A 16459-nucleotide genomic window follows, 5' to 3' on the forward strand; every position below is an offset into this window, starting at 1 on the left:
TCAGGTTCTTTTATCAATAGACTGAACTCCGTGGAGAAGTTTTCAGTTTAACCATTTAAAAACTAAATCTTTTCTGACACTTGTTGCTTACAAGTAAAAATCCTGTATTTTCTGCTATAAAATCACTTAGAACCCCCAAACATTATATATATATTTTTTAGCAGAGACCCTAGGGAATAAAATAGCGGTTGTTGCAATATTTTATGTCACATGGTATTTGCGCAGCGGTCTTTCAAACGCAATTTTTTTAAAAAAAATACACTAATGAAATTAAAAAAAAAAAGCAGTAAAGTTAGCCCATTTTTTTTCGTCCAAAAGTTTTGATTACCTGTTTTTGTGTATTTAATATTTAAGATATAGTTATTTTTTTTTAAATCTAAATTCTACATACAAGTGAACTGATTGGAGGTTTGTTTTGTTTAATAAATGTTTAAATATAAAAAATTTTCTGTATCACTTATTACTTAAGGCTGGTTTCACACTGGAGCGGGCATGCGTTGACGGTAAAACGCTGTTAATTTTAGCGGCGCTTTACCGTCATTTTAGCAGCGCTATTCGGCTGCTAGCGGAGCACTTATAACCCAGCTAGCGGCCTAAGAAGGGGTTAAATGCGCCCCTGAAGCGCTGCTGCCGAAACGCTTTGCAGGCGCTTCGGCAGCGGTGCACATTCATTTCAATGGGCAGGAGTGGTGGAGGAGCGGTATACACCGCTCCAAAGATGCTGCTTGCAGGACTTTTTTTTAACATCCTGCCAGCGCATTGCCTCAGTGTGAAAGCACTCAAGCTTTCACACAGACTGCAGGGGAGCCGTTTTACAGGCGCTATTTTTAGCCCAAAAGCGCCTGAAAAACGCCCAGTGTGAAAGGGGTCTAACTGTTAGATTTTATGAGATGAAGGGAAAAAAAAAAAAAAAATCTGCCTAAAATATCGGCCCAAAAAAATCGGCATCATATATCCACCGCGATTTCTAAATATCGGCTTTGGCATCGGCCAGAGAAAAACCCATATCGGTCGACCTCTAGTACTAACCACTTCCCCCCCCCCCCCCGCCAAAGGAGGAGTAAGCGTTCTCTTCCGAATAACTGTCCGTAGCTAGAGCTACCCCAATCTAAGCCAGAAGGCCAGAGACCCGACCCTCCGGCCGGACCCATGTGCAGCACCCATCCTCACCAGGAGGTCCTTTCTAGACAGGTTGGGAAGGCCCACTGGAGCCCCCATGGGCAACCAGGTGATGACTTTCCCTCAACCGTCTGTCCAGGTCCAATTACACCATTGGATTTGCATGTGCCCTTTCCTCTATGGTCAGTACATCGGTATCGCCTCCTCTGGCAACTGATAAGAAGAGATACTACACTTGATCTTAGCCCACATGGGCAGTGAAAGAAAGAGTTGCCTTTTCAGGGCTCATAAAGTTTACTGAACCATTGGGCTTGGCACACATAAAGGCAGCATGCCAACCACTATGTACAGTTTGTGTCATGACTGTCTGTTCCTTTTGTTTCCCATAAGGTCCATCACAAAATGCAACCTTAACAATGAGGGCTCTGGATACTCTTTTACATTCAATGCAGTATGGATCCATTCTAAGGCTAGGTTCACACATATCCGGCTGCAGTTTGCAGTCCATTTTTAACAGGAGTCCGGTGCAGTTTTGTTCACCGTTTCAGGTGCAAACTTTTACTTGAATTTACACCTAAACTTAACCTAAAATTGCTCAGGACTCTCTTTAAAAATGGACTGTGGCCTTTCCGGACATGTGTGAACCGGCTTCTTTGAAAGCCGCTCTGGTTCACATGTTTTATGCAAATTTGGTGAGTTTTGAACCGCATCCAATTTGCATATGTTAACCGAGCTGAACACATTTTTCTGCACCTTCCCTTATACTGCAAAAACTATGCTTGTTAAGCAAATGCAGATAACCGAATACTCCAGGAAGAGCAGGTGTAGGGAAACCAAGGGATTTTGTGCATTTTGGCAATGCTGAGTTTCCTGCTTTCGCCATTGAAACACTCTTTTAAACATTATTAAACTGTCACATTTGGCAGTGGTATGAATACTACTGCTACATGTTTCACTTCCACCTACAGCTTGAGGTCCAGTCTGCAGTAAAACCGCAAAATAGTTTTAACGTGCATTTTTGTGAATTGATGGCTTTTGAAATAAATACCTTATTATTATTATTATTATTATTAGTAGTAGTAATTTTAGCGCTATTTTTCACGGGGTATTTAACTCTTGGTGAATTGAGCCTTATATAACTATCAAATAACCAAAAAGCCCTCGCTCTAATAAGTGTATCACAGTAAAGGTTTTTTTTTAATGCTAAAAATGGTTGTAAAAGTAGAAGGTTTTTTATCTTGATGCATTCTATGAATTAAGGTAAAAAACCTGTGTGCAGCTTCCTCCACTTATACTCACCTGAGCCCGATCTCCATCCTGCAGTGTGCCTGAGAGCAGTATCTCCCTTCTCAAAGGACAAAGAGTGGCTCCTGCTGTTGTCAATCAAATCCTGTGATGAGAGGGCAGGCCGAGCCACACTGTCTGTGTCAATGGACGCAGACAGCGTGACCCGGAATTAAGCCAGCAGGTGTGCCACAGTAGGAAGCGGATTTCTATGGTGGCCACAAAAAGAGGAGGAGCCAGGAGCTCTGGCGGGGGGGCTTGAGAAGAGGACGGTTGTGGTTGCTCTGTGCTAAACTATTGCACAGAGCCGGTAAGTATAATATGTTTAAAAAATAAAGGGGGTAACAATCACTTGAAGATATTTTATCTCATTCTGTCACATGTCCCAAAAATGATTCCTCATTTCAGAAAAGCGAGAAGAGCCATGCAAATGATTGCCTTATACTCCATTGGCTAGATGCACACCCATAGTCACTAGTATATAGGGCAAATATAGTCTAATATCACAGAGCCATTAATTCCAAACTACATACAGCTGTTTCGGGCTATTTGCCCATCATCGGTGAAGTGTATAGAAACCATTGTTTTATGGATTAGGATTTCGGATCCAACAAGACCGTATAACCACACAGATGTTGAAAAGAGACTAAAGAAATTAAAAACCCCTGACTCCTATCAGTATGTAGCACTGTTTTAAAAGTTTTTACTGTCCAGCATATATCTGTAAATAAGTTACCTCTATATCAGGCATGTGTAAAGTCCAGCCCGCGGGCCAATTGCGGCCCGTGGTCCGGTTTTGAACGGCCCGCCTGGTTATCTAAACATGTATATCTTTTGTGGCCCCCCCGACGATCTCCCAGCGCCACAAAAGATATATAGTCTGGCTGCCTCGGAGGGAGGAGGCGGGATGAGTGCAGTGCACACAGGAGGAGTATTTCCTGTTTACACGGAAGCCTCTGTAATAGGAAGTCCCATCTCCGCTGCGCTGTCATTGGACGATTGTTTTGTCCATCAAAGGAGGCGGGACTTTCACTTAGAGGCCGCTATGTAAACAGGAGAATCTCCTGCAGGATATCTTTGGCGCTTGTCCTGCCCCCTCCATTTCCCCTCCAAGGCTGCACTGATGGCAATGGTAAGTGCATTCCTGGCAATGGTCGGTGCTGCATTTCTTGCAATGGTGAGTGCATTCCTGGCAATGGTGGGGCTGCATTTCTTGCAATAGTGAGTGCATTCCTGGCTAATGGTGGGGCTGCATTCCTGGCAATGATGGGTGCTGCATTCCTGTCAATGATGGGTGCTGCATTCCTGGCAATGATGGGTGCTGCATTCCTGGCAATGATGGGTGCTGCATTCCTGGCAATGATGGGTGCTGCATTCCTGGCAATGATGGGTGCTGCACTCCTGGCAATGATGGGTGCTGCACTCCTGGCAATGATGGGTGCTGCACTCCTGGCAATGATGGGTGCTGCACTCCTGGCAATGATGGGTGCTGCACTCCTGGCAATGATGGGTGCTGCACTCCTGGCAATGATGGGTGCTGCACTCCTGGCAATGATGGGTTCTGCATTCCTGGCAATGATGGGTTCTGCATTCCTGGCAATGATGGGTTCTGCATTCCTGGCAATGATGGGTTCTGCATTCCTGGCAATGATGGGTGCTGCATTCCTGGCAATGATGGGTGCTGCATTCCTGGCAATGATGGGTGCTGCATTCCTGGCAATGATGGGTTCTGCATTCCTGGCGATTGGTGGGTGCTGCATTCCTGGCAATGATGGGTGCTGCATTCCTGGCAATGATGGGTGCTGCATTCATGGCAATTGGGGGTCTGCAGATGGGCACTGACCCTTATTTTGCTTCACAGTTCTTTATTTAAATAGTTACGTTTTTTTTTCCCTCTTAAAGTGAAGGTGCGTGTTGTACACCAATAAATACAGTATATCCAAATAATACGCCTGAGCTCATCTCTTTACTCACACACAGCCACAAAGGCAAGATAATTCTTGTTGGGCAGTGTATTAGTGCTCGAACAAACACACTTAGAATGAATTTTAATGGTTCAAAGAATGTCAGGCAAAATGGTCGGCCCTCGCGCGTGTTCACTTCATCAAATCTGGCCCTCTCTGAAAAAAGTTTGGACACCCCTGCTCTATATGCACAGAACACAGCAGCAACACTGCAGTCTGTTATTTTTAAAGAAGTTTGTTTAAAAAAAAAACTGGATGACGGCAAACTTAGAATTATTGCACGTACTAATTGGCCTTTCTAATTTCAGGGTACATTTGAAAATAGCTGGTTACTATATGAACCTCTTTACTTTCCTTGCTGTTTGAAAGCTCTGACACTTTGCTAGGACTGTTGATTCTCAATGCCAAAAAATAACATTCAGGTTGTTCCTCTGATGGTTTGTCTAAAAAAAAAAAAAAAAAAAAAAAAAAGTATTTACTTTTACTTTTATATGCCAGGGTCATTGTTTATTCTTTACCTGCAAAGAACGAATATGACGTGGTGGTAAAACCCTGTTGTTTGTTTGTTTATTCTAAAGCAAAGTTCCAGCATTTCTGACTGTGGTGGACATAGCTGGTCTCGTCAAAGGGGCCAGTAAGGGGGAAGGCTTGGGGAATGCGTTTCTGTCCAACATCAGTGCCTGTGACGGGATCTTCCATCTAACACGTGAGTGTCTTCTGGTCACATACATGAACATCATGTTAAAATGAGTGCATGGAAGTCTGCTCTAAGCACTGAATCACAGATAAATATGTGTGCCTCTTATGTGATTAGCTTCAAAAAGAATGTATTTTGATGTGTCGTATTGAAAACTTTTCTTTCGCCTGGAAAAAACAAACCCTGCTTTATTCCTAATCTTCCAGGGCAAAAGCATTGTGTAAATTGCGGTTATTCATAGAATTTGCTTTGGGGTCAGTTCACACCATATGCAGTCCAGTGAATTTTTTTTTCTATATCAAAAATGCATGAATTGTAGGTTATATGGTTTCCAATGGCACTGGTTCACACCAGTGCGATCAGTTACAGTGCATTCCAGTTCTAGAAAAAAAAAGTAGAACATGCTGCATGTTTTCTGCACTAAACTGTACTGGAACGTGGTAAAAGACATCAAGAACGCACTGGAACAAACCAAAATGCACAGGAACACACATGTCCTTATTAAGGGTGAAGGGGAAAAATGCACTGGAACGCATCAAAAACAAACCTATATCTCTATCTGCTATATATCTGCTTAACCAGTTCCCGCCTGGCCTATAGCAAAATTACAGCTGAGCGGGACTTTCGTCGATCCGGGTGGACGTCATATGACGTCCTCCCAGATTGCTCCTTGCACGCCACCTTGGGGTCGTGTTGTGGCGCGATCTGTCACCGGCGGTGTCCATCGGATGCAGCCAATGACTGATCGGTGTAATGCCCTGCTGCTGGTACCATGTGATCACTGTGACCAATCACAGCAGATCACGTGACAATTGTAAACAATGGATGGCTTCCTTTCATGCCATCCATTGTGTACAATTGTGTTGCTAGTTGTGATTGGTCACAGTGATCACATGGTACAGACAGGGCCAATCACAGCCCATCTGTACCATGTGATTAGCTGTGGCCAAAACACACTGAATCAGTTTCATTCAGTAAAAATGGTTGCTTATACCAGTGAAACTCACTGATATAAACAACCGTAATGTGTAAAAAGAAATCCTTATCACTTCCCCAGGGTAGTACAGTGTTGCTCTGGTAACACTGTATTGCACTGGTCACAGGGTATTAAAAAATAAAATCGTAATAAAAAAAGTAAAAGATAGGATTGAAAAAAAATGATTCTTTTTTACATACAGTCACCAGTCCCTGATCAATACCACACTTGTTATGATAACCCTGTACTGCACTGGTGACAGTATGTAAAAAAACTAAACAATTGTGACAAAAAAAAAATACAACTTCCAAAAACCTGCCATGTCTCTTACTAAATACCCTGGACTATCTACTTTCCAAAGGGTCATTTGTAGGATATTTGTACTGTCCGGACATTTTCTGGCCTCAAGAAATTAGATAGGCCATCAGTACATCAGGATTGATTGATTTTCAAATTTAAACTATAGTTTGTGAACTCTATTACTTTACTACAGACTAAATAATAAGAAATAATATCCACTGATTTGGGGTATTTGGTTTCAACCAAAAAATATAGCAGAATACATTTTGGCCTAAATTTATGAAGAAAAATTATTTATTTACAGAATTGTATAACAGAAACCACGTTCAAAATGTTCGGTCTTTCTCTGTTCCTTTTGCAAAAAATAAAAAACCCAGTGGTGGTTAAATACCACCAAAAGAATGCTCTATTTGTGTGAAAAAAAATCATAAAAATGTCATACTGGTACAGTGTTGCATGACACTGCAATTGTCATTGAAAGTGCCACTGCGCTGAAAGCTTAAAATTGGCATGGGCTGGAGGGGGGTAAAAGTGCCCAGCATTGAAGTGATTAACCTCCCTTGGCACCGGCTGCCACTGGCCCTTTTAAGGGGTTTGCTATGCCAGGGGATGGGGCTTATGGCCATGTGACTGCCGTGATTGGCTGTCACCGCGGTCACATTTTTTCCGTGAGCTGATGGTTACTGTGCCAGGAGCACGCAGGGTACGCGCTTTCAACGCTATTGGATGCCAAGACCCGGCCGCAGAGAGGCTGCTTATTTGCGTGCGCTTGGTGCCAAGAGGTTAAAAAGTATTAGCTGATGTTAGGCTTTAGTGCGCATACCACCCTAGTAGAGGAATTGTTTTAGTGGTTCGATCACTAGGTGCAAATAAGGCCTAAAAAAGAAAACAAATGCAGCCATCACATCTAAGGCCTGGTAAGCTGCAAAAGATAACATTTTTGGTTTTGGGTATAGATAAATTCACTTTCCAGCCAAGTGTGTGTGTGTGTGTTTGTTTTTTTTTTTTTGTCAGCTGGTGTTCTATCGAATAGTGCCCTCTGTTGAAAAGTGCCAGCGCATGCGCAGTACGGAAGGGCACTCCAGTTGATTTCCTGATCAGCTGGCGTGACGTCACCATAGTGCATGCGCACATCGTAGGAGGCGTTTTTTGATGGGAGATACCATTTGACAGGCACAATTGAACTCTATGCAAACAGCAGAGGGAGACCGTAGTTGTCAGATTGTGCCTCGCTGTTGCAGGGAGGGTTGTGGGTGTGTTGAAGGACTGGTTTTGTCTGTGTGGCAACCTGCCCTTAGAAACAGGCAAAACCCGACGTTCAACACACAAAACCCGTCATTGAGCACACTGTAAACCCGCCCCACAACAGTGAGGCACAATCAGACGGTCTCCCTCCGCTGTTTGCATAGCTTTCAATTGTGCTCGTCAAATGGTATCTCTCGTCGAAAAATGCCTCCTATGATGTGCGCATGCACTCTGACGTCACGCCAGCTGATCGGGAAATCAGCTGGAGTGGCCTTCCGTACTGCACATGCGCGGGCAGGCCAGAAAGGCCAGAACCCTGTCAGGTTTAATTGTGGTTTGTGTTGTCCTGTTGGGACAGGAAATAAGGTGAATTCCTGCCAAAAGTACTAAAAACCTGACGTGATCCTCCTAAGTCAACCCCCTCATCCCCGAAATATATAAAGCTAAGTGCCATTTTGTTTTATTATCTGTTGATATTTACTCTCATTAACCACTTACAGACCAGAAGATTTGCCCCTTTAATGACCATGCCATTTTTTTGCAATACGGCACTGCGTCGCTTTAACTGACAATTGTGTGGCCGTGCGACGTTGTACCCAAATAAAATTGACGTCATTTTTTTTCCCCACAAATAGAGCTTTCTTTTGGTGGTATTTGATCACTTCTGCGGTTTTTATTTTTTGGGCTATAGAAAAAAGAGCGACAATTTAAAAAAAAAAAATGTTTTTTACTTTTTGCTATAATAAATTAAAAAAATGTAATTTCTTCATCAGTTTAGGCCGATATGTATTCTTCTACATATTTCTGGTAAAAAAAAAAATTGCAATAAGCCTATATTGATTGGTTTGCGCAAAAGTTATAACATCTACAAAATAGGGGGCAGATTTATGGCATTTTTATAATTTTTTTTTATTAGTAATTGACTGGCGATCTGCAATTTTTAGTGGGACTGCGACATTGCGGCGGACAGATCGGACACTTACTTTTGACTTTTTGGGACCACTGACATTTATACAGCGATCAGCGCTATATAAATGCACTGATTACGGTATAAATGTCACTGGCAGGGAAGGGGTTAACACCAGTGGGGCAATCAAGGGGTTAAATGTGTTCCCTCATGAGCGTTTCTAACTGTGGGGGGATGGGACTTACTGGGGGAGCCCTTAAAGGTGCTGACATGCACCTACGGCGATTCGCGGGATCGTGCCGGCCTACCGCAGTATGATGACAGCAGCTGGTCAGCAAGTGGTTTAAGAAGTCTGGGGTTTAAAAAAAAAAATATATATATACATACTCCTCTCCATGTTACAGCATCGGTCTGATGCTCCTCCATGCTGCTGCTGTCTCCTGCCTGGGTCTAAGCCCAAGAAGTGAATGATCACATGACTGTGCCGGGATCTTTCCAGAGCCTGGAGTGACTGTGACGTCATCTGACAGGTTTTAGCTGCTGTCGGCTGATTTTGGGTCACAGGAGAACACAAGTAAGTGCAGTTTGGCCACACTTCTCTGATAAAGATGAAAATTTGCTAAATAATAATCCCTGCAGCTTTAGCCACATCACTTATGTAATGAAGGATGTCTCCCATTGTACAGCCAGCTGAATCGTGGTGAAATCTTGTAACATGATCTGGGAATGGGGGAAGGAATCCTGTGACGGGTCAGACTATCCCTCACAAATCGTGTTACAAGCAGTGTAATCAATGAAAGAACTTTTCTCAATCTAGGAAGAGGGCGTGTCCCAGTCATATCATCTGTACTGTTCTGCTTGAAGACCCAAAGCTGTTAACAATTGCAGCCCTGGAAGTTCAGAAACAGGAAGAGGACAGGACATCCTTGCAGTGAAGATTTGACCAGGATCCAGCTGCCTGCACAAGGTCGGACATGCTTCATTACAGGCAAGTGATGCGACCAAAGCTGTAGGACATTTATTTTTTTAGCTAAATTTTAACCGCTTCCGGACCTCCCCACGTACATTTACTGCGGCAGGGCGGCCCGGGTGCTCAAAATCACATACCTGTACGTGATTTTGTGCACATGGTTTAGAGGGGGGGCGCTCCCGCTGTGGGCGGACACAGCGGGAGCCAATCAGCGAGTCCGGGATCCGCTATAACCGCTGCGACCCGCAGTTCAGCGGTGTGCGAATGTAAACAAAGCACGCCGCTGATCTGTCAATGAGGAAAATTATGAGATCGTGTTTCAGCTAAGCTGAATCACGATTGCTCTTTTCCTTCAGTAAATCCACTCCCTCCACAGTTAGGAACACTTTCAACCCCTTGATCGCCCCCTAGTTAACCCCTACCCTGCCAGTGTCATTTATACAGAGATCAGTGCATTTTTTTTTTTTTAGCACTGATCACTGTATTGGTGTCACTGGTCCCCAAAAAGCGTCACGTAGTGTCAGATTTGTCCGCTGCAATGTCGCAGTCCCGCTAAAAATTGCAGATCGCCGCCATTACCAGTAAAAAAAAATTGTCTCTAAATCTATCCCGTAGTTTGTAGATGCTATAACCTTTGCACAAAACAATTAATATAAGCTTATTGGGATTTTTTCTATGAGAAATATGTAGCTGAATACATATTGGCCTAAATTGATGAGGAAATTTTTTTTTTTTTTGGATATGTATTATAGCAGAAAGTAAAAAATAGTTTATTTCTTTTTTTTTTTATCAAAATTGTCGATCTTTTTTTTGTTTATAGCGCAAAAAATAAAAACCGCAGAGGTGATTAAATACCACCAAAAGAAAACTCTATTTGTGGGGAAAAGATGACATCAATTTTATTTGGGTACAGCGTCGCACATCTGCAGTACCGTATCGCAAAAAATGGCCGGGTCAGGAAGTGGGTAAAACCTTCCGTGGCTTAAGTAGTTAATGGTGAACCTAGTCCCTGCTATAGAAGATTCAACATTTTTAAAGCTGAAGTTTAGCTGTGAAATAAACTCCTATAGCTTTAATGAGCTAACTTACCTGTAATGAAGTGTGTCACGTGTTGTGCATTCAGCTGGATCCTGAAGAAATTGTCCTGTCCTTTTCCTGTCTCTGAACTTTTGGTGTTGCGGGAGATAGTAATTTTGGGTCTTCTGTGAAGCTGCTGTAAAAAATTTAAACCCCAGTTAGTGTGTGGCCGTCCCTGCAGAAGTTTATCGTTCCATCATTTTTTTTTTTTTTTTTGTGACATGCTGGAAATCTTTTGTCGATCGGCAGCAGCCACTGATCAGTTTATTCCGACAGCGCTGGCGTCCCGTTATCAGAATACAATGTCCCAGATGGAGGGAATCCTTTTTGTTTGTGTGGATGGAGGAATCTGTTTTTTTTTATTTCTTTTATTTTTTCAGCCACTCCAATCTTCTCATTAAGTTGCAGTTCCACCTCCATTGCAGACTAACCAGCATTAGCATCACAGTATGATCAGTATTAATCTTTGGAGTGCCCCTCGCCTGCCATCTGACCCAGAGTGCTGCATCATGGGGGGTGGTATGTGTCACATGTTTCCTTCCTGTACTAGTATTTTGAGTAGGTGGTGGCAGAGGTAAGGGTTGGCAGGTAGCAAAGCTGAATGTAGTTAATGACTGGTTTGCTTTAAAGATTGACTTAAATACAAATGGACATTGAAAACGTGAGGAGGGATTCAGTTTTCTCCCCTTAATTTATATTTCCTTAACTTCTGGCCCCCCATACACGAGTCTTAAGTTCCTGCACCCCACCCCCATACACCTAAGCCTTAAGTTCCTGCACCCCACCCCCATACACCTAAGCCTTAAGTTTCTACCCAGCACACGTACAACAACAAAAAAAAGTGTACACAGAGCTGTCTATATTGCCCCAGGTCCTCCCGGCCAGGCCAAACCCCCACCTTAGTAAGACAGTCGTCTGGTCGGCCTTGGAGGCCAAAGAGGAGGTGTAGGATGGAGAGCAGCCAGGAACTCTTCTCGAGAAGGGACACTTGACCAAAGTTACACACTGCCGCGGTACATCTGAATGCAAAACATGCTACCCCTAATTTTACCGTGTCATATTGGATACTGTGAGACAATTGCCCAGAATGTTTTATTTTTATTTTTTCCAATAACGGACATTTTTGCAGTGGCTCCTACTACCAGTGCCGTCTCAATAGAATAACTGCTATGTTAGCTTGGAGCTGAATAGGTACTGCAGTCTGCCCATCTGCTATAATTGACATCTCAGCATCACACATGAGCATTGCCAAAGAGAGATGTAGTCCCGCTGCGGGAATGGAAGAGAGCGAGAGTGCGCGCTTCCTTCCTGAGGTTAGAGGGGAAGCGCTGTGCCTGGAAGATGGCAGTGTGTTATAACAAACGGGATTCAAACCTTTAGAAATCAAGTATGTGCAAAATAATGGTATTAATAAATGCACATACATAGAGAACTGGCTTTTTAGAACAAGGGCTTAAAGTGTTACTAAGCTCAGGACCCTGCATTCACTAGATCTGGTCTCCCACAGAACATGAAAATGCAATTATTTTAGTAAATCTAAACTGCTAAATACCTTTTCTCTTCAGCAGTATATAGCAGTCTTGTGACGTCTATTAGTGTCTGTTTAAAGCTTGTTGGAGGAGTTTTCATGCTCCTGACTGTCCTATCAGGATGCAGGACCCCTGACCCTCTGTCTGGACAGTGCTGATTGGCCCTGTGCTGCTCACATAACCCTCCCAAGGAATGAAAAAAAAAAAAAACTCTCTAGGAAAACACACCAAACTGAGCTGTGCAGCCTGTCCCTGACTCTGTATTATTAGGAAATATATTGGGGACAGTGAAAGGAGACGAGGATCAGAGAAGATAGGATTAAACGGTCTTTTTTACACAATGCAGAGGATTAACCCCTTAGGTTTCACAGTGATAACAAGCATGCTTTATTGCATATACAGACTGATTTTACTGTTGTGGGTTTAGTAACACTTTAAAACCCTAGATTATGTGTATAAAAAAATATCCAAATCAGAATTAAAATATCCACTTTCTCTATTGCTTCTTTAGTAGTTTATTGGATAAATAGCAGATGTTAGCTACTTTTGGCACTTCCATTTTTAATTGATGAAACAATCTCCCTGATTAGCAGCTCCTATACAGCTAATATTGGTTCCCCCAAGCATTTAATGTGAGCCCTAACTGTAGTGAGCAGACTTTCTTCCAGCTGCTCTTTCCTCCTGGATAGTTGTGCAGGTTACATGATATGCACTATTAATAGCTGGAAGGATTGGTCGTTGTGACGTGATTCTGAGAGCAGCGCCACTTAATGTTCACCTTTTGAAGATCAGATTATGCAAATGGCATTTAGACATGCATGAATCTGTCACTTCTAGATAGCAAAAGGTGCTTGACAATCTGCTACTATATATACAAAGGCTGTCTGATTTTAGCTGTCATGAGGCTGGGATCCTTGTCTGCTTGCTGACAGGACAGACCTCCCATTCAATAATGTTATAAACTCCATGCTGGGTCAACACTACTGGTGGTTCATTCAGTCTTTTTAGAGGAGAAAGAAATTTACAGCAGAAAACGGCTTCTGGTATGAGCTTTGCTTATCTGATTCATGAACAAAAAGTGCTATTGACAAAACACCGCTTGTAGCAATGCAGGGACTTTTATTTTGGTGCCAGTAAAGAATTTCAACTTTGTCCACTAAAAGTGTACATTTTGTCAGAAAATTAAGTCCTGATAGCTCACTTCAGGCGGGCCCCTTTTGCAGGTATAACCAGGACTGGGACAAGGGGTGGGCAGGAGGGGCGGCTGCCCTGATCACAATGGATTATTGTAGGAATGGGGGAATCCTGTGCTGGTTTTTTCTGTTACAAGGCTGACAGGAGTAGCGACAGTGTCATCGCTGCTAATGGTAAGGGATCGGAGGGTGTACAGTTTGGCATCTTTGCCCTTGGCACTGGATGACCTTATCCCGGCACTGGGTATAGCTATGTGAAACATTAAAAAAGTGCCAATTAAGGCATTGTCTTAACCTGCTTTGCACCCACTCAGATATTCTCTATTCTCGGCACTGTGTCTAAAATCAGGAGCCACTATAGGCCGATTAGCTGACAGCTTTAAGATTTACTGTTGCTGAAGGGGGAAGAAAGCAACTGGAATGACAGACTGTGCAGAGGGAACATAGTTTAGGGAGGAAGAAAAATCTGGAGAGGTGACAAGACAATCTCTGCTGCTGGGGAAGCGGATAGTGTTTTGTCTCTCCTTTCTCCCTCATTGGCAGCCTGTGAACGTCAGCACTGTAAATCTTCTGTCAGCCTTTTTTTTTCTAACTGAGCCAAGACATACAATCAAGGCTGGGAATGTACATATCTTCTTTGAAGAAAATGGCATATAGTTTGAGAACAGGGGGAGGGGGAGAGATTCCAATAAGGAAGTGACTGCTCTGGGCTTTAACAAAATGGCAGCCTCCAGCAAAAAGAAACCGGAACAATGCTGGAGGCAATTTACAACACATGCTAATTTTGGTTGCATAATTATTAATGCAGAATGTTTTTTTTTGTTTTTTTGTTAAAGAACTTTAATATCAAACTGTTATGGTTAAAGTTCTGCTTTAAAGCAAATCTCCAGGCTCCATTAAAACACAGCTTTATAGGCTTTGAACAGTAAAAAAAATTGTAGACATGAATTATTTAAATTGTAGTTTAGTGGTTCTGATCACCTTCTCAGAGCTGAACAGAAGCACTTGGGTACTACATTTGCTTTATAGAAAATCCCAATAATGGGTACCATATACATATGCAAATTGATTCATATCTTTTAATAATTATAAAAGTTAATGCCAGTCTTCTGTCAAAAAACCTGCATCCTACAACGGTTGATATATTTACATTAGGTGTACAATTTTCCTGAAATTCCAAATGGTTACTTATTTTTCTTGCAGAGCCCATTCACACCTACACACAATTTACTTATGCATATTAGTGGTGACATTTATTTTAAATGACACCCCATCACACTAAGGCAAGGCTAGTGAAACTCCACTTTGTTCATGGTTGGTTATATACTTTGCAAGGATTTTGACATGTCGCATTAAACATTATTGCCCGTTTCTTATCTCTAAATATTAAAGCTCAAGTTACATTTTTTTTTTGTTTTTACCTGCAATAAAGTGGGTTCCACGTCCGGCTGGCTGCTGCATAGTGAAGATATCTCCTCAGTGTGCTGATCTTCTGACACTGTCGGGACGTTCATCAAATAATATGAGCGTGAAAGAGTTGTCATTCACCTACCCCTTCTGCACGCCTCCTCAATTCACAGAATTCAAACTGTTCTTTTCCAGAATGCAAAGCGTTCTGTGAATAAATGGCAAGCGGATAAATGACAGGATCTGCCACATCCAGTCGCAGAACACTCCACATCCAGGGAAAGTATTTTATGCGTTCTATGAATGGAGGAGGCAGGCAGAAGGGTCGGGCGGATGAGCAGTGTGACTTTCGCATTTACAGCAGCTGATGTTCACCTCAGGGGCTATGGAAGATCAGCTCTGTGGGGGAGGACCCAGCAGCAGTGGGGAGAATATTTCTACACTAATTCAGCAACCAGCTTTAAAGTGGTTGTAAACCCTCTCCTATAACCGTGAAGTGAACAGCCTGAGATGATACACAGAGATAAAACAAATCCTCCTACATAAGTTTTACTTGTATATCTTCTGTCTTTCCCTTTCTACACCCTTTAGAATGTACAGATTGTGTTAGAAATTTTTCTTCCTCTTCCAGCAGTGGGTGTGGAATCTGGGCTTGCACTGTGTGAGAGCTGATTGGAGGATAGGCAACCCCCCCCCCCTCCACATAGCCAGAGGAATGAAAGAACGTGCATAGCTGTAGTCTGAATAGATAAGCTCTCTGCTCATCTCCCTCTAAGCTTTCTCCCCAACACAGATTTACAGCTGCAGTTCTCTCCTGTGTTGGAGAACTTGTCAGAAGTGACTCTGCTGATAACAGAGGAACGGAGCAGCAGAAAGACACATCACTTAGAGCTTTGGAGAGAGAGAGAAGTAAACACTACAGATATATGTGCTTAGGTCAAATTTCATTAATGGTGTTTACAACCACTTTAAGATACATCATTGCAGTAATGTTCTCAAACTGACTTCTAAGTGGGAAGGTATGTCCCACAGGTATGTCCCAGTGGTGGTGTGAAAGAAATACTGCATCTGCAGAGGCAGAAATCGAGTGAACTGATAATGTTCTAACAGAATGTTCTCTTTGTATTACACCGAGGTGAATGAATGTTATTTTATCATGGCCACATAAATCATAAGTAGACAGATAACCTATACAGGGATTATAACTATGGATGTACATTACTTGAAGTGTTTATAGAAAAAAAGTAAATGGCAGCTAAGACCTTCTTCAATCTCCATTTAAAGAGCTGGCTTTGTTGTGATGTTACAGACTTAGGTAAGCAGGCTTACTCTGAACTCGCTCTCTTTCCAGTGATTTCAATGCTATCTTTATTTAGTTTGGGAGAAAGAGATTTACAGTAGTGGCAGTTATGAAATGATTGTTGCTTTCTTTGTATCCTATTTTCTCCCTAGGAGCTGACATGCAATGCTGCTTCCTTCACTATAATATAGTCTTACTTTATCAGAGCCTTTATATTAGGAATTGCGTGCTGCTAAGCTATTTGAGTTTGTTTTTTTATGACGAGGTATGGAAAGCAGATCTTGTTTGTCAGGCTGATGTATTGCTTATTGCAGCTGTAGTAAAGGCAGTGAATACAAATTATCTGGTTTTTAGTATTTTGTGCTGTAAAGAGTGGGAAGAGTTTGTCCCTGCCCTCATTACTGTGGCTAGATGCATTCCAGGGGACAAATAGCCAGTATGCCTGAACAATTTCCTCTTGCACCCAGGGCTGTGGCTACAATGAGACAAAC

At 42.5% G+C, this 16459-nt stretch overlaps 1 protein-coding gene across 1 annotated transcript in view; it reads left to right on the forward strand.

Annotated features, from left to right (window-relative positions):
• The window catches only part of OLA1 (Obg like ATPase 1), a 294690-nt gene that overhangs the window by 24587 nt on the left and 253644 nt on the right, over positions 1-16459 (forward strand). Inside the window, exon 4 of the mRNA XM_073633868.1 lies at positions 4946-5073. Within this exon, the coding sequence (XP_073489969.1) occupies positions 4946-5073 (128 nt within the window). The remainder of the gene's footprint in view (positions 1-4945; positions 5074-16459) is intronic.

Source organism: Aquarana catesbeiana, linkage group LG06, assembly GCF_042186555.1.
Source record: "Aquarana catesbeiana isolate 2022-GZ linkage group LG06, ASM4218655v1, whole genome shotgun sequence".
NCBI classification, from domain to species: Eukaryota; Metazoa; Chordata; class Amphibia; order Anura; family Ranidae; genus Aquarana; species Aquarana catesbeiana.